Genomic DNA, 17,352 nt, shown 5'->3' on the forward strand with positions numbered 1-17,352 from the left:
TAACTATAACTTAATAAACGAATATATACATTTATATCCAATAGAGAATACAAAGTCATTAAAGATCAACAAATAAATTGTAACACATGAGCAAGACCTAAACTTCAAATTCTAAAACTTAGCAACCATGTTAACAATGTTAATTATTTTAATCATACTCAATTCAGACGCCTACATGAGATTTCCATTCCTAGAATGAGAAGAGGCACTCTCTTTTTTGACAATACAGAATTAGACCCCAGCTCTAATTTGGACAAAGTTAAGATGTTATGACTATTTACATCACTTGTTTGACCAAAAAAATCAAATTTCTCTTATAACTAATTTAAATTAATAAATAAAATTAATTTTGTCCTCTATTTTAATCTAATTATATATTGGTATATTTGGTTGGTATTAATGGGTTGGGTTGGGACAGTTGAGTTGTGATTTGGTAGGAGGTGGAATTGGTTACTAAAGACACCGGTTATGCCAACGAGGGGCTTCCGACTTGGATGCTAACAAAGCGACAGTTGTAAATAGCAGGACTCATTGTTATCTAAACGGATGCCTCTAAAGTTGACACGTGTACGGTCTATAGTTTATCATTCTTCTCGTATTTTGACTTCGTTAATGAATCATAAGACGATTTTGGTCGTAAGTTACGTTGACGCGATATTGGACTGTTCACTCAACAAAGTTGGGTTGGATTGGGTTGGATAGTGGGCATGGGATCAGGCTGATTTCATCGGGTCCAAGTTTCCAACCGTGGCCTAAATTCACTGATGGTGTGTTAGGTTGCAGGATTCCTAAGTAGGATTTCTATCAAAAGTCTTACCCTACCCCCTGAGATTGCTAGGATTTCGGGTTGATTTATTCAAATTTCAAACTTAAAATCAACAAAAAAAAAATATTTACTTCAACAAAATAATTATTTTAAAAATATTATTTTTTCCAAAAAATAGTTTTTATCTCTGAAAATCATTTTTTTTTTCGAAAATCATTTTTTCTCCAAAAATCAACTATTTCCCCCGAAAATCATTTTTCTTCAAAAAATTATTTTGCTCCAAAACCCGTTTTTTCCCAAAATATGATATTTCCTCGAATGAAACGATATTTGAAAAAACGACTTTCGAGAATAAGCTCTTTTCAAAAATTATTTTTAAAGAAGTGTTAAAATTATTCAAATAATAATAAATCATAGGATTCTTATTATTTGCCAAATAAACCAAAAAATATTACTTGGATTCATGAATCCGTCATCCAAACACACCATAAAATTTATGGGTTGGAATAAGTTTGAATTTTGACTAGGTTTTCACCGCATCGTACGAACGCGACATGATTTTTTTTGCCTAACACCGATTTAGCTCTAATCTACAACAGAGGAAGAAGATGAGGACGGTAATAATAATTAAATTTTTCCTATGATAGATATTGTTATAAACTTTTTGAGCAAACCCATAGAGGTGATTAATTACTCAAAAATTAAAAAATAATTGGTTAAGATACCCTAAAGAAAAGTAGGGATTGAAGATGAGTGGAGTAGTATTTTTTTTACGGTCATCCTAACCGCTTTTTGATATTTAAAAAAAAATAATATTATTGACACTAATACCCTTACATTTTGAGTCGATTTACATGAAGATGATTGTATATTGCATCGAATGTGATCTTGGGCAAACTCTCGGCGAAAATAGGCGGTCATACTTATCCTTTGGGTACTGTTTTATTATAAAAGATGGTGAATTGTCACAACACTTAATTCTAAGATATCTCAAAAAGAAATTTAATATTAGAGATTTCTCTTCAAATTTAAATTGAGGATCTAAATAATGTCGCTTAGAAAGAGAATTTCAATTTAGACTCGATCAGGGACGGAACTAGGAGTAGTAGTCAAGGGGGGCCGAACCAAAAAAAAAGTGAAAAATCTAAGTCTATGTGCTCGAACCCAGGTCTCTCACGTCCAAAACGTGGACCTCTACCATCTCACCCACGCTAAATATATGTTATATGTATGACTCGAACTTTATTTATGCGATAAATCAGAAAGCAATCAGCATTTCTAAAACAATTTACGGCAAGTCAAGGGGGGCCATGGCCCCCTTTGGCCTGCATGTAGATCCGTCCCTGGACTCGATTATTGGAGATGCTTTTTAAATTGAGGATCTAAATAATGTCGCTTAGAAAGAGAATTTCAATTTAGACTCGATACATAAGACGATATGAATTTTTCTTTTTCTAGTACTATTTGTCTTAGAAGTGCTATAACACCCGTTTTGTTCTTGGTTCGTTTATAGATGTAATAATGCAAGTGTCTTTCTTTTTTTTTTTTGTTGAAACAAGTGTCTTTCTTTTTTACTCTTGGAATGTTTTCACTCTTGGCGGTCTCACAAATTGGGGCAGCCCGAGAACACTCGGACTGGACATAATCCGTGCTGGTTCAACTGCAGTGTCTGATGGCTTCAAACGGGTCAGTCTGAGGTCCACGTGGAGTCCCAGGAGAGGGGCGGGCCAACAGCAATAAAGAGTTCCCGTCGTGAATGAATGATACCCGGTACCGCGCCGCAGTTGTTTAAGGGGGAAACTTCAAATTGATTATCTTCCCGGTTCTATATAAAATCTTCCCGCCAATTCAGATCTGACTTTCTCTTCTCTTTCTTCTATCTCTCTCTACCCGGAGATATTCTCTCCTATTGATAATATCTTACTTTCCCTCCACAATTTGCTACAAATATCTGTTTAAATTCTGAAACCCTAAATCCCACCCTTTCCTCTCTCCATTAGTCTAATGGAAGAAACCCTAGATTTCTCCCAGACTCAAAGAATTGTCTTCCTAATTGATCTTTACCCTCTTTTCCACCTTCAAAACCCACAGTTCAATTCTTATACTTCATCTATTCTTGCTTCAGCTAGAACTCTTCTCACTTTCCCTTCTCTCTCATCTTCTTTCTTTGCATTCAATTTCTTTGTCTCTTCTCTTTCTCCTATCCTCTCTACATCTAAAGTTGAATCCTTACTTGGTAGATCTGCCGCTTCTTTCTCCTTTAATAGCCCATCAGAAACCCTAGCTTCTCTCTCTAAAACTTTGAATTTTCTTTCCCCCATTTCAGAAACCCAAGATTTATCTCCTAGGGCTTCCCTCACTGCCAGTTCGCTTCGTCAATTTACGCACCATTACTCCTTGGAGCCTCAAACTGATGACCTGATAGGTAATAATTCGAACAACTCACTTGTATGTTCGAATTTGGTACTTCTATTTTCACCTGTTTTTAGATCTTTAGAATGCTTATCTGAGTTTCTCCAAGTTGGTGAGATAGAAAATGTAGACAAAGAAGGTGTATTTCGTGAGAAATTCTTTCAAATTTTTGGGTCTTTAAAGGATTGGTTTGTTAGTAGAGACATTCATTTCAGTTGGATTAGTGTTAATGATGTGTTAGAATGTGGTCTTGGTGAAGATAAAGTTGAAAAGGATCACGCTTTTTCAGATTTAGGATATCTTCAGAAGGGGCTTAAAAGTTTGGGATGGGGCTTTTCTTCAACTGATGCAATTACTTTAGGTTCTTCACTTATTCCTTTTGGTTTGATTTATCCAAACATCGGTTGTTCGCCCACGGTACTTAATCTTAATGATTGTGGTAAGAAGTATCGTTCTGAATTGAGTCTAAAGATATCGGATGTGAAGGGCGAACCCTTAGAATGCAACTATTGTGAACTTGAATTACTCGATTTCAAGCTGACTAGTGGGCAAAAACCCTTTAGTGTTTCAAGTATCTTGGAAAGCACAAACTCAAGTAGTGGAAGTTATGACCGAGGGAAACCATTTCAGGTTGATGGTGATCAAATTAAAAAGATATGTATTAGGGAGGTTAGAAGGAATGATGAGCTTGTAAAGTTCAAGGATAAATTATGTCATTGCTTCTTAGTACGCGGATTCTCAGTGGAGCGAAAAAACAATGGAAGGACAGGTACACCAAGTACTTTTTTCGCAGACAGGGTTCTTGAAATGCTTCGGATGGAAACTCGTGAGTTCACTCCTGGCAAACCGTCTTGGCAGGTTCTACTTACTTTTCTACACAGAGAGAGTTACGCGGCTTTGGTCTCTGTTTTGAATGAAGATGAACTTCCCTTAACAGGACTTCTGAAGCCTTTCACAGTCAACTCGGCTTTTCTTTACATTTTAGATGGTGAATTCTCATCTCAGGAATTAGTGTTCGAATCTCAAGAAGTTTCATCTGGGTTGGGGCGATCTTGTCCTGCAAACGACAATGCCGTACCTAATGTGAATGGCAGATTTGACTTAAATAGGTCAACTAATTCTCCACCTTCCAAAAAGCCGATGGAGTTTCATGATGGTAAAGTCAAAAGGAATAGAAAGAGTTCGAAGATCCTTCAAAACTTATCTTGGAGTTCCTTCTGTGAGGCTACCAGGAAAAACACAGAAATGGAACTGGAGGACATCTACCTTAACAGGGAGTGCAATAATTCAAAGAAATTTAAATTCTTGAAATGCTGGATGAAACAAATAAGGAAGTTTAGCTATCAAAACCGCATTAAACCAATTGAACAAAAGCAACAACATTCAGGTGTTAAAGAAGAACTAGGAAAAAGACTCGTAGAGTCAGAAGAGCAAGAAAGTGAACAGCCCATCTCCTCATCTTTCTCGACTAGGGAGGCCTCTGTCCCAGTAGTTCCCGATATGAATGAAGTAGATGTTCCTGCTTGCCCAGAAGCTTCAGAGACTTTCTTCGGTAGCATTTCTGAGAAGATACAACAAAGTCTTGTATCTGCAGAGGTGGACTTGGGTGCATTAGCGGAGCGGCTCGTAAGTTTAGCTGTCCACTGGTTATATTGGAAGCATGAAATGGACAAGACCACAGAGAATACCAATCCGAAGGAAGCACCAGACTATGGTTCTGGTGGATTTGTTGCTTCTGAGCTGGTAAAGCTTTTGCTGAGGGATCCTAAAGAATTAGCAACGAAGTACAAGGGCTCTGATCCATCTGACCCAAGCTCTGCCATATACACTTCGCAATATAAAGTTAGAGAGTATCCTTTTGAAATTATGTTTCTTTTCGTTCACTTTTTTAATTAATTATATGTTTCTAATTTTGTTTGGACAATAATAAGTTAGTGATTGTGAACATGGAGCAATGTCTTCCTTAATGAACATAAGATTTGAGTTGCAGATTTTGTTTCGTATGGAGATACTCCGGTCAAAGGTTGGAGATTGTATTGAAGAGATTGTAAAACAGAAAATGGTGAAGCAGATCTGCTCTTTGTTGGATATCATTCAGTGCCATCTTGAGGGAGGTTTTTTTGGAGACGTTAGCCTTGATGCATATGTCAAAAAGAATATAAAAGACAGGTAATGTGAGCTTTTTCTGAAATTGTTAAAAGTGCCCTTCAGTTCGTCATGAATTTCCTCACCTTAATCTCATAGGTTCACTTCTCATTTTAAATGGGCTAAAAGGTATACGAACTAATGATGTCTCATCAAGATTCACATGGAGATATGCACAATCTTCTTTTTGACTCGTGTTGCTTGATGAACTCCAATCATTTCATTTTAATGTGAAATTCTTTGTGGTTACTTAAAAAAGACATGTTTCTTGTAAATTTCTGTAGGTATTCTGATGTATTAGAAGATGTGGTTCGTAAAATATATACTCGAATGGATCTGTTGCTTTTCGAAGATGGTGAAGGACAGGCCTCTGGATCTTTATTAAACAGTGAAGATAGTGTAGAACCCCCAAAAGAGAAAGTAGATGGAAATGAGTTTCCTCGAGAAGTACATGCTTTCACCATGAAAGATACCTCTTCTCCAACACGGGAAGTGATCCGCAAAGGCAGTCGGGAAGAGAGGGAGGAAAAGAAACGCAAAGCTCAAGAGATGAGAGAGAGGAATAAGAGATTGAGGTCTTTTACAAGCTGGATGCCAAATTTGCAGATGGTAAAGGCTCTAAAGCAGCGACCAGTGGAACCAAAATCGGAGGGTCATCGGAAGGTATCAAAGAGAAAGGAACGACAAGAAGCAAATTATACAGTAGTTTGTGAGACCCCAATGACATGGAACAAAAGATCTAAAACAAATGATGAAGGAAAGTCGAGTGATGAGATTAACTTCAGTGGTTCTGTTTCCAAAGCTCTGTTTCAAGATAATGGTGATTCTGGTCCCAGTTATGTTCCCTGAGGTAGTTTTCATGAATCTATCTTTTTATAACAGTTCTCATTATGTTATTATAAAGGGAAAGCAAATGAGAACTTAGATTCTTTCGTACTTACATACCCATAAAATGTTCGACTAACTCAAAAATATAAATGGTACGGTTGTCCAATGCCATTGAAGTGGAACTTAGTTTCGTACAATGAAAAGTTAGCAATTCTTTTCTATATCTTCATTTGGTTTTAGTTTTTAATATATCTATATTTTAAAGATATGCACTTAGTTTAATTTTCTCTTAATTGCTTTAATAAGTTTCAATTTCCAACAAGTTAAGGGTGGGAATGGTATAAATTACAGTCATTGGATGAGATATTCTTATGGTATGTACTATGTTAAGAATCCCTGTTTTAGAGAGAGAGAGAGAGAGAGAGAGAGAGAGAGAAGAGAGAGAAAGGTGGGGTAGTGAATTAGATTCTTGATATATGAAGAACCAATCAGGAGGCTACTTAATGCCAGTTGTCACAGAATGGAGGTGTTTTCAGCTCAAGAAAAAAAAGAGGGTAACAGAAATTTGGATAGACAAACGGATGGATGAATGAGAAGTATAAAGACAGAAAACATATGTAGAGAGAGAAAATAAAAACAGTAGACAGAGAGAGAGAGAGAGAGAGAGAGAGGAAGGAAGTTGAAAGTAGAGAAGAAGCCATGGCGACTGTGTATGCAGCAGGTCCATCATCTTCAATGGCATTGAGGCCTCGTTTTGCTCAGACAACCAGCTGCTCTGGCCGCTCCGTCTCACCTTACCTTCCACGAAGCTCTTCTTCCACCATTCTTTCTCTCTCTACTTCCTTGAAACAGAATACAGGTAAACAATTTTTCATTACTCTTGTCTCATTTATGATTTCTGTAGTTTCCAGCTTAAAACCTTAGGTAGGTAATATTTATGATGGATTTTAGGAATCCCCAGTTAAATTTAGAGTGTGGGCAATTCTCTAATCTTGCTCAAAACCCATTAAGACAAATAGTTATGTTGAATTAGAGAAAAATTCCCAACTAAATCTACCGTCTCGTTGGTTTTTCTTCGTTTTGCTCAAGAACCCATTAAACACAATTCATTTACCAAAATGACTGTTTAATAATCTCATATCATTTAGATTACCTTTTGTTTATATCTTGAAATCAAAGTATTTTTGTCAAACTCAAAATATTCCTCAATAAGATAAGCTTTCTTTGCTTCAGAGTAATTAACCATAATATTTCTTCTGCTTCTCTTCCATATAGAATCAAACAGGTTCTCATCCCTCCGAAGCAGAGCGTCGTCATCAGAAGAGTCATCTTCCTCAGTCGAAGTTGGAGCAGTATTTGATGATTTAAAGGAGAAGGTAAGAACCCTCTGTTCTCTTCTTTCACCTGCACCATTGTTAGACGAGAAACTAGTACCAATTGGTGTCCTACTTAGCCCAATCCACGGTCTATAAACCTCGACTTGAACCCAACTCAGTCATGGAAGTCCCAAGCCAGCCCATCCTAAACTAAGCTGATTCAAGAATCATTTTTTTTTTTTGGAAATGGTAAGATTCGAACCCTGGTCTCTCCAGTGCTTCGAGAATATTTTGGACTGGGTATTTCTCGTGGATTATGTATACCCTATGGTTACTTAATGCTGATAAGAATTCAATCTTGTTAATAGTGGGATGGACTTGAAAACAAGTCTACAGTTCTTATCTATGGTGGCGGGGCGTTAGTCGCGGTTTGGTTATCTTCCATTGTGGTTGGAGCTATCAACTCGGTCCCTTTGGTAAGCATCATAACTTCGAATTTACAGACTTTTGATGGCTTAACTGAAGTTCTGATTTGTTGATTCCTACTTAAACCAGCTTCCCAAGATCATGGAGTTAGTAGGACTCGGATACACTGGATGGTTCGTCTACAGATACCTGCTCTTCAAGGTAAAATTTCAAATCTCATATAAACTTGTTTGTATTTCGTTAGTTCTTACAAGCAACAATTAAGATATTAATCAAAACCTTCAACTAGCGGTATAAAAAGCATAAATAATATTTCTCCTCTCTCTTCCGATTTTGCTGAAATTTTCGTTCTCGTATATTTTGTACCAGTCAAGCAGAAAAGAGCTAGCAACCGATATCGAATCTTTGAAGAAGAAGATTTCTGGAACTGAATAGAGCTGCAGATTGTGTTGAAAATAATGGAAATATCTTGTATAAGAGATGTATTTGAATACTGTTAATATAAACGTAGTTCCAATATAAGTTATTTGTTTATCAGAATGAAGTGATTTTTAACAATTTTTACTTGCATAATCACTCGAATAAACCCTTCTAAGTTTCGTATGGAGTTGGTAATGGATCGAATACTTCCAAGTAGCTTTTCTTTTTCACATCGAATAACTTAAGATCCTCTTTTGAGATTGTAGAACAGTGGATTTTTCTTTGTTTTATTTACTGAAGTACTATTCTTTCTAGTTGGAGTGCACTTTGATGGGGTGGTAGTTCTACCATGTAAGAATTTATTGGGCCTAATTCTCCTCCAGAGGTAGCTTGTAAGGAAAATATTACCGGACGGCATAGTTATTTTGCAAATTTTAATGCCTAGACGATGTGGATGATGTAAAATATTACCCGAAGACATAGTTATTTTGCAAATTTTAATGCCTAGACGATGTGGATTATGTAAATACCTGCAAGCAACGCTAGGATTGGAGTCGGTCGACATTCCCTTCACGCATGGGGTCCTCTATAAAAAAATTTTTCCGAAAAAGAGAAAAAAAAAACGATCTGCTTTATGAAACTAAACATGAAAGGTTCTTATTTCTTGAGACTGCGAATTTCTATTACATTTTAATTCCTTTTTGATACCTCGAAAGGGAAACTTGAGATTGCGAATTTATACTATTTGAAGAAAGATCATTATTTGAAATATCCTAGCTCTGGTTGATCACATGAAATCTTTTGGATGGCCTAGGTTATGTTGAAGCCTTGAGGGAATACTTATGGATTTCAAATATTAAAAATATTATAGAAATAAGTAATACCAAAGGGGTGGTGGCGCAGTTGGCTAGCGCGTAGGTCTCATAGCTTAAGGCGAGTAATCCTGAGGTCGAGAGTTCGAGCCTCTCTCACCCCATTCTCCTTTTTTTTTCACTTTTTCTACAAACAACTATCTTGTTAGTTCAAAATAAATAAAAGGCGAATTTCTAGTTAGGCACAAATTAGGGGGTCAAAATGGACTGTATTGGCCAGTTAAAATTTATCCACCATGTAAGTAAGACATGATCTACTACCATTCATTCACAACCTATCAAGTTCGAGAAGATCTACAAAACTTAATTTATCCACCATGTAAGTAAGACATGATCTACTACCATTCATTCACAACCTATCAAGTTCGAGAAGATCTACAAAACTTCTCTACAGCCTGAAGTCGCGTAAGTTGATGACTCTTGAAAAAAGAGGCGGAATAACCTCTATTAGGGATGGTCGTATTCAAGTGCCTGAAGTCGGGTAAGTTGATGACTCTTGAAAAGGGAAGCGAACGCGCCTCTATTAGTGATGGCCGTAGTCAAGTGCTTGAAGTCGGGTAAGTTTATGACTCCTGAAAAGGGAAGCGGAAGCGCCTCTACTAATGATGGTCGTAACTATAATAGACGTAAGATAAGAAAACTGAGTTGGTGAAATAGAGGTGTGTGAAGATGCAAACCTACGTCCCTGAGAAACAACCAATCAATAGAGAGAGAGAGAGAGAGAGAGAGTCAAAAATATGATAAACTTTCAAGCATAAATAAGAGTACAACGCAAAACAAAATACAAATTCTTCTTCTCCTCGTTACTTCCTACAACAAAATGGTATTAGAAACTCGATCAACTTCTCCCTCACTCAACATTGTCTCTTCTCTTCTTCTCATGTAGAATTTCTTCTTTTTGTCAAGGAACTAAGGATCAGAATCGTCCTCAAGAGTCTACCAAATCAAACGTCTTTTCTACTATTATCTTACTAAAAGCTGAATGACAAAGCAGGCAAAAGTATATGATTCTGAGGCTCCAGTGATAAAAAAAAAAAGAAATACAAAAGAGATTCAGTGTCGGATTGTTAGCTCTGCTCTCAGATGGAGAATTCCGTTAATGAAGTAGAGACTATCATCGGCCATGAAAGAAGACCATGGAATTGCAAACAAGTTCCGATATCCAACTGCTTTCCCACCCGTGAACGTATAATTGCCTTTGTACTTACTGATATACTCCTCTGTTGGCTTAGATCTCGCAGCAAACTCGTAATCCACCGCAAAACTAACACACCCTTTTTCCTGCATCCCCAAGAACAGACCAAAGCAATGAAATGAGCTCTGCTGGTCCATGTTGCAGTGAGCTGAGAGAAAGAAACCCTGTCCACCAAGATGAAATGCCTGCGAGTAGACACGACCCGAAGGGTACAAGTTCTTGCACTCCTCCTGTTTAAGATCCAAGTAAACGAGACACTGCAGGCGTGGCCATTCAAATTCAACAACTTTAACGGGCCGGTATTTGTAAGCTCGTTCCACAAAACGGCGGTTGCTGACACTAGATTCTTCAGCAGCTAGGGATCGCTGTCTGTGTGGGGCTTCCGCCTTGAAGAAGAGAGCTTCAACAACAACCTTCGACGCGAGTTCATGGTTGAAGTCAGTGCAAGTTAGAACCTTCTTCAATTTTCGACAAGTCATGTAAGGAAATCGAATCAGACAACCAAGTCGTGCACCTAGGACTTCTCGCCTATCCTCTAGTTTAGGGTAATGAGTTTTTGCCCACTTCAATACAAAATCATATACAGCATCTTCTGATGCAACTTGGAGATCATCGCTGGAAAATACCGCCTCAATCCCAGCCAAAGGCAAGTTCAACACCTCATCCTGAAACCTGCCGAGAAAAAGTGAAAGTGTTAATTTGTTTTATTTTTCTCTTGTTTTGTTTCCATTGATCAACAGCAATACTAAACCTAGAAATGACAAGTTGCAGCAGGTGTTATGATTGTCTGAATCTGGCTTGTCTGAGTTTAACTGGTTCTGGTAAGGGGCACAATTATCATTCCAGGTTTTCTCGGACAATGGGATTTTAGTTGAAGCTTATTTTATGTTTAACTCAAATGGACCCAAAATCAACCCGAGTAAGCCATTTAGACGAGTGAAATACACGATGCGGATAAAAACAAACATTTTAAAATCGAACTCGAATCAACTCCGATTTAGGTGAAGATTCCAGATAGGAATCTGAAAGAGAACCCTAGCTTAACTTAGCTTATCATGCTGGAATCATCAAACTGAACTACTAACTTGGTAATGTCCTTGTATTGTGCTGCAAGGAACTGCTTAGCTGCATCAGTCAATGGCTTAACTGCTTCAGCCATTAAAATACTGGAGGGAAGCTCCAGATAAAGCAAAGCAGAATCAGTTGTCATTGGCAAGTTACGTAGAAGACGACTACAATGCCTCATGCAGGAAGCAACCTCAAACTTATCAGCAGCCATGAGAATATCAAGTAAAGCCGAAGCATTGGTCACTGACAAAGTATTGCTGTACATAAAATTTAGGAGCTCCAAAAGCGCAGCTTCCTCTGTTTCAGGGAACCATACAAGTCAGATACTGTTCAAAAAATTTATGAGAGAAAGTAATCAAATTCTAATTTATTTACCAGAGGCATAGATTCGTAAAGTAACATGTCGTTGATCTGATTCTCTCATGCCATTAGAAAAGAGCTACAGCAATGAAATAACTAGATAAGCAAAACAAACACGAAAAGAAAATTAGCTTAATGACCAACACTTCCATAGTTCAATACCTTGTAGAAGAATGGACTTTTTGCAGCTAAAATAGGAGAACTGATGTGCAAAGTCTTAATCCTTAGAACTGTCGAACAATCCATACTCCATGATGTTTCATTGCTTTCTACACCCTCATCACCTTAAGTAAAAACAGGCAAACAGATGAGAGCAAGGAAGTACGGCTAATATAGGATCACTGTCAGTCTTGGTGGGTCTCGTAGGAAAAAATCACCCAAGTATAATTCATTATTGACTCTCCCAATCAAATCATAGATAATATGTTACAAAAGAAGATCCGAGTAACCATTCCAATCAGTAGAGGTATCACGTCAAATGGCATAGAAGTTACATACTAATATGACTTCCATGACTAATTGAACTCGACTTTCATAGGGTGTGTTTAGAAAGAACTATACATGAAAATTAGAAAACCAAGAAAACGACTCAATAGTACCTGAGTGTGATTCTTCAATCATTGCGTCAGCTTCTTCGTCTTCATCATCTTCGTCATCGGATGCTATCCCGTCCTCAGCATCAGGTTGATTAAGGTTCAAAATATGCTCCTCGCGGCATAAAGCAAGCTCTGTGGCTATACAAAGAGAAATGAAAACTGAGATTAGTAAAACTTATCCAGCCAGGTGTACAAATGAATGAATAGAACCCCGACAATTTACTCTGAAACAACATCAAACCTAGTCTGTACCAACAAGTCCATCGACATTTTACGACAAGCACGTATACAGTAACAGACAACCACGATTAAAAGAGAACCAGGACCCAATTTATCTGCTTCATTTATCAAACAATAAAAAAAAATAAAAACGAGCAAATATCGAAGGCCTGAATCATGTTGCCTCCCCAATTACACCATATATATATATATATATGACATAATATAGCTTAGTAAAATTGTATATTATTATCACTAAATTGACCAATCAAACATAATATCACCACATGAACTATACATGTAGCGAAGACCGGAGGACAAAAAATGCTAAGAAATTCGAGAACAGGAAAGCTAAACACATAACGAAAAATCTTCGAAAACCATATTTATCATCATAATTCTCATAACATGATCAATTCATTACAATTTGAACCTAAATCTGAAGCAATTCCAAAGCAAAACCTAAAAGATCAAATTTTTATTGCATAAACAGGTAATAATCATCAAATCAACCAGTACCCACAAATATTCAGGGTTAAAATAAACAACTACTAGGTTAAAACTGAAATAGCAAATAAGAGAAAAATGATGAAGAACGAACCATTATCCTTCTTAATATCTTCCCTTCTTCTCTTCCGATTCTTGGCCCAATCAGCCAAACTATTAGAACCATTACCATCAGCTATAGTCTCTGATAATCCAGACATGATTTCAATACGAAGAATTCGATCAGAGAAATTACTATCGTTAAAGGCAAAACCAAAATCCCCATCAGAAGTTTCCCTAGGGTTATGATTATTTGATAATTGAGATTCCATGATTGTTCTTGGTTCAAATAAATCAGTATTCGTTCCTTTCATTATCTTCCACCTTTCAAATTTAACATCTGAAACAAAATCGAAACCCTACTGAGTAGATATATAGATAGACCAGAAAAACCCTAAAACTTGTGTTGTTGTCGATTGAGAGTCAAGTGCTGAAAATCCTAAAGATTTTTATGAATCAGAAGCAATAAATAAATAAGAGAAGAAAAGGTGAATGTTAAATGTTGTTGTTCCTCTTTCTCTCCCTTGTTGTTTCTCAATCTAACTTGTTTTTCGCCCTCTTCATTGTCATAGACTCATAGCTAGATGGTTAGATTTCTTTTTTATTTGGGTTCCTTCCAATTTGGCACTCATTTCTGACCAAATCAAAATTTTGACCCTCATAATGGTCTTATATTCTAGTTTGGCCTTCCTAGATCGTATATCGTTCGTCAAGTTTAATGGTCAACACGAAATCAGCCTTTGATGACCTCAGTTATAAAAGAACATTTGTCTTTTTCTTATTCCTCTCTCTTCCGGCGGCCACCATCACCATCCACCTGTCTTTCTCTCTTTTATTGTGTTTCTTATCTTTGTTTATCTTTTATCTATTTTTCTCACAAATCTAGATTAGGGTTTCTTCGCTGCGAAGTTTTAAGAAACTCAACTGAGATCTTTTCAAGTTTTAGTTCGTGAGGCCCTAATAGAAGTTGCTTCTATCCTAAAACACTGTTTTGGTGAAGAGAGTCAATTGGAGTTTCAGTAAAGAAATTTCAATATGAGTTTCTTAGAGAGTGAAAGAAAGAGAAAGAGATAAAAAGATAAGGGAGTGAGAAATGAAGGTGGCGAGAGATGAAGTTGATGATGGTATGTGTAGTCGGAGAGGGAGAAAGAAGAAAGGATTACCTTTTTTTTAGTCGATTGTCGCCTAAGTTTTGGCCAGAAAAAAAGTTTTGGACATCGGAGTAATACTTTAGATAGAAAGGATAAAAGGGAAAATAAAGTATTAGGTGTTAAATATACTATTTGTGGTCGAAATAGAATACTAGACAAACATGAGAGCCATTTATGGAATAGAATGTGAAGGGCAAATTGAAATGAACCCTCTTAGTTTCTACACTTTGAGTGAACTTTTAGCTGCTGGGTCAAGAGGAAAAATGGTGATTGAGGTTTCTATCATTTATCAACCATTTAAAATTGGCAAAGGCTTGTTGTTCGAAGTCAACATCACCCAAATGGTTGATTTTTTGTTTTCGTAAGTCTTTATATATTGTTCCTCCTTTAGATGTCAAATTTTGAATTTTGCCCCGCACCCATTCAATCTCCAATAACCAAGGCGAGCGCTTTGGAGAAAGCAAATTAGTGTCCGGAGTGTGAAGACTTGGTAAAAAATTGATCAATTTTGTTTGACAATTTTATTTTGTAAGTTGTTAGAGGGAAATAAAAATAAAAAACCCTCCAATTTTATTTTGTATTTTGTTCTAGAGAGAGAGAAGAAAGGAAAAAAAGTTTTTTTTAGAGAGAGAGAGTGAAATTTTTTTTTTTTTCATATTCCCCTTAAAATTTATTTCCCCGAAAAATTTCTAAAATTTTACATATTCCCTTTAAAATTTCACACCCCGGAAACTATTTAGCTTTCCCCAAAGCGCTGACCTTTAATAATAATAATAATAATATGTACTACACATTTTGTCTATGGATTCAATATTTTGAAATGTCTCCAAGACACTTGTTTACAAACTCAATATCTTGAAATGTGTTTCAATGACATTTTGTCTATAAATAAATCACTGAAATGTCTCAAAATGTTTATGGGACATTCAAAACGTCCCGTAAAGTCTTAAACCACTACCCCTGAAGTCGGGTTAGAAGTTTGTTTTCAACCCCAACAACAAACACATAAAGACCATAATGAATGATTCTCCTTCCCGGTCATAACTGTTCGATAATACTCTCATCATGCGTAGAACAAAAAAAAAATTATTCGGAAAACAATTTTGATATGAACCGAATTTTAATTTACGTACTTATATATATATATATCCTTTATATATATCATTTTCATAATATTATCAATAGAAAATTTCTTGCTCGCGAAAATAAAATATTTGAATTTGAAAGTTCTAATGACTAAGTTTTTTTTCTTTTTTTTTTGAGAAATTGACTATGATATATGTTAGTCATTACAAGACCAATACATCATGAAGATGTGATAAACACCATACCTGCCTTAAGTTAAACCGGTAATGGAAGAGGAATAGGCCAACTAAATATAGCCTATCTCATTGAAAAAAGAAACTAAATATAGCCTAAAGGCCAGCTAAACGACCTAAAACTCCATAAATTTATTAGATTATTTATACGCTAATGACTATGTTATTAAAAATCGTTTGACAATTATTACATTTTCAAAAGGGCTAATTCCGTTTTGGCCTCCGATTTGTGACCAACTCGCCGTTTTGGCCCCAATAAGTGTCCGACAGTTCGTTTTGGCCCCAAAAATTTTCCAGCCTCCCAATTCTACCCCATGGCATTTCTGTAATTTAGTTCTTTTTCTTTTTCTTTGTCCACCTCATCTAACAGTTACCACATCACCTTAGTCCACCTCACCTTTCTTTTCCGGCGAAAGGTTGCCGGCCGGAATAAAAAATTCCGACCGGCCACCTTTAACAAAAAAAAAAACTATTTTCTCTCTCTGCTTCCTCCTTTCTCTCTCCTCTTCCTCTCTCTCCCTCTCTATATCTCTATTCTGGCGAAGGATAAGGTATCCTTCGCCGGAATAGAGAATATAGAGAGGGGGATAGAGGAAGAGGAGAGAGAAAGGAGGAAAAAGAGAGAGAAAGAAGGAAGAGAAAGGAGGAGGAAGAAAGAGAGAATAGAAACTTTTTTTTTTGTTAAAGGTGGCCGGCCGAAATTTTTTATTCCAACCAACAACCTTTCGCCGGAGAAGAAGGGTGACGTGGAGAGGAGGTGGTGTGATGGAGGAGAGATAAGATGAAGTGGATGATAAAGAAAGGTATGATGTGGTTTTTTTAACCTTTTTTTAGAAAAAAAACGATTTTGTCCCCCGAGGATAATTTCGTCAAAAATTTGGCCCTTGTGGCCAAAACTAACTGCCGGACACTTATTAAGGCCAAAACGGCGAGTTGGTCACAAATCGGGGCCCAAAACGGAACTAACCCTTTTCAAAATTACACTATATTTTTTAGGGAAATTTTAAAAGACCCCCCCCCCCCCCGTTTTTGTTAAAAGGCCTCCCCGCTAAAAGCGCCCCTCATTATAACCCATTTGGTTATAGGGCCCCCTCTACAAAAGAGCACCTCCTTCATCAATATTTGACCTAACGGCAAAAGTTAACGCCGTTAGGTCAAACTGTGATGTTGACCACGCCACATCATCATCTTTTCCGACAGGGTCGCCGGCCGGCCAAACTTCCGGCCGGCGACCTTCAAATTTTTTTTTTTTTTTAATTCTGTCTCTTCTCTCTCACTCTCTAAAATTTTTTTTTTTTTTTCTAAACTCTCTCTCTCTCTACAGATCTAGAGAGAGAGGCAGATCCATTGAAGGTCTGTTCGCAGACCTTCAATGGATCTGCCTCTCTCTCTCTCTCTAGATCTGTAGAGAGAGAGAGAGATCTAGAGAGAGAGAGAGAGTTTAGAAAAAAAAAAATTTAGAGAGACAGAATAAAAAAAAAAAAATTTAAAGGTCGCCGGCCGGAAGTTTGACCGGCCGTCGACCCTGCCGGAGAAGATGATGATGTGGCGTGGTCAAATGATGGAGAGAAAATGTGGGTGAAATACACCTTTAAAGGGGGTTTTTTTCACCCATTCAAAGAGGGGGGTCCTTTAACCAAGCTAAGTCAAATGTCTTTTACTAAGTCAACGAAACCATGGGAGGCCTTTTAACAAAAACGGGGAGGCCTTTTA

At 37.0% G+C, this 17,352-nt stretch overlaps 3 protein-coding genes and 1 non-coding gene across 4 annotated transcripts; 3 read left to right on the forward strand and 1 right to left on the reverse strand.

Moving 5' to 3' along the window:
* Window positions 1-2,275: 2,275 nt before the first annotated feature.
* LOC147552796 (LIM domain protein) lies at window positions 2,276-6,372 on the forward strand. The gene is made up of 3 exons (XM_086669872.1): window positions 2,276-5,028; window positions 5,156-5,347; window positions 5,608-6,372. Exons 1-3 carry the CDS (start codon window positions 2,771-2,773, stop codon window positions 6,170-6,172), a joined length of 3,015 nt encoding a protein of 1,004 aa, XP_086525998.1. The 5' UTR covers window positions 2,276-2,770; the 3' UTR covers window positions 6,173-6,372.
* On the forward strand, window positions 5,608-8,451 carry LOC147552797 (protein CURVATURE THYLAKOID 1A, chloroplastic-like). The gene is made up of 5 exons (XM_086669875.1): window positions 5,608-7,010; window positions 7,427-7,527; window positions 7,836-7,943; window positions 8,023-8,094; window positions 8,263-8,451. The coding sequence occupies exons 1-5, from the start codon at window positions 6,851-6,853 to the stop codon at window positions 8,326-8,328; spliced, it is 507 nt and encodes a 168-aa protein (XP_086526001.1). The 5' UTR covers window positions 5,608-6,850; the 3' UTR covers window positions 8,329-8,451.
* A 750-nt stretch (window positions 8,452-9,201) lies between these two features.
* On the forward strand, window positions 9,202-9,289 carry TRNAM-CAU (transfer RNA methionine (anticodon CAU)). The gene is given in 2 exon segments: window positions 9,202-9,239; window positions 9,254-9,289. It is a non-coding gene; the product is annotated as a tRNA-Met (tRNA).
* A 622-nt stretch (window positions 9,290-9,911) lies between these two features.
* On the reverse strand, window positions 9,912-14,361 carry LOC147552799 (BTB/POZ domain-containing protein POB1-like). The gene is made up of 6 exons (XM_086669873.1): window positions 13,225-14,361; window positions 12,408-12,542; window positions 11,971-12,092; window positions 11,824-11,887; window positions 11,466-11,745; window positions 9,912-11,052 (listed from the first exon to the last, which is right to left on the reverse strand). Exons 1-6 carry the CDS (start codon window positions 13,481-13,483, stop codon window positions 10,239-10,241), a joined length of 1,674 nt encoding a protein of 557 aa, XP_086525999.1. The 5' UTR covers window positions 13,484-14,361; the 3' UTR covers window positions 9,912-10,238.
* Window positions 14,362-17,352: the final 2,991 nt, after the last annotated feature.

This window comes from Eschscholzia californica, unplaced genomic scaffold (assembly GCF_041429995.1).
Source record: "Eschscholzia californica isolate CP2 unplaced genomic scaffold, dmEscCali1.0.p SCAF_3, whole genome shotgun sequence".
NCBI classification, from domain to species: domain Eukaryota; kingdom Viridiplantae; phylum Streptophyta; class Magnoliopsida; order Ranunculales; family Papaveraceae; genus Eschscholzia; species Eschscholzia californica.

Excerpts from the sequence above, each read along its gene's own strand:
- LOC147552797 (XM_086669875.1), top strand. The coding sequence starts at position 6,851 with ATGGCGACTGTGTATGCAGCAGGTCCATCATCTTCAATGGCATTGAGG. Across the intron at positions 7,528-7,835 it reads TTGATGATTTAAAGGAGAAG|TGGGATGGACTTGAAAACAA; the intron begins GTAAGAACCCTC and ends TCTTGTTAATAG. Across the intron at positions 7,944-8,022 it reads CTATCAACTCGGTCCCTTTG|CTTCCCAAGATCATGGAGTT; the intron begins GTAAGCATCATA and ends TACTTAAACCAG.
- LOC147552799 (XM_086669873.1), bottom strand. The coding sequence starts at position 13,483 with ATGAAAGGAACGAATACTGATTTATTTGAACCAAGAACAATCATGGAA. Across the intron at positions 12,093-12,407 it reads GATTGAAGAATCACACTCAG|GTGATGAGGGTGTAGAAAGC; the intron begins GTACTATTGAGT and ends TTTTTACTTAAG. Across the intron at positions 11,888-11,970 it reads AAAGTCCATTCTTCTACAAG|CTCTTTTCTAATGGCATGAG; the intron begins GTATTGAACTAT and ends TCATTGCTGTAG.
- LOC147552796 (XM_086669872.1), top strand. The coding sequence starts at position 2,771 with ATGGAAGAAACCCTAGATTTCTCCCAGACTCAAAGAATTGTCTTCCTA. Across the intron at positions 5,029-5,155 it reads TCGCAATATAAAGTTAGAGA|ATTTGAGTTGCAGATTTTGT; the intron begins GTATCCTTTTGA and ends AATGAACATAAG. Across the intron at positions 5,348-5,607 it reads AAAAAGAATATAAAAGACAG|GTATTCTGATGTATTAGAAG; the intron begins GTAATGTGAGCT and ends AAATTTCTGTAG.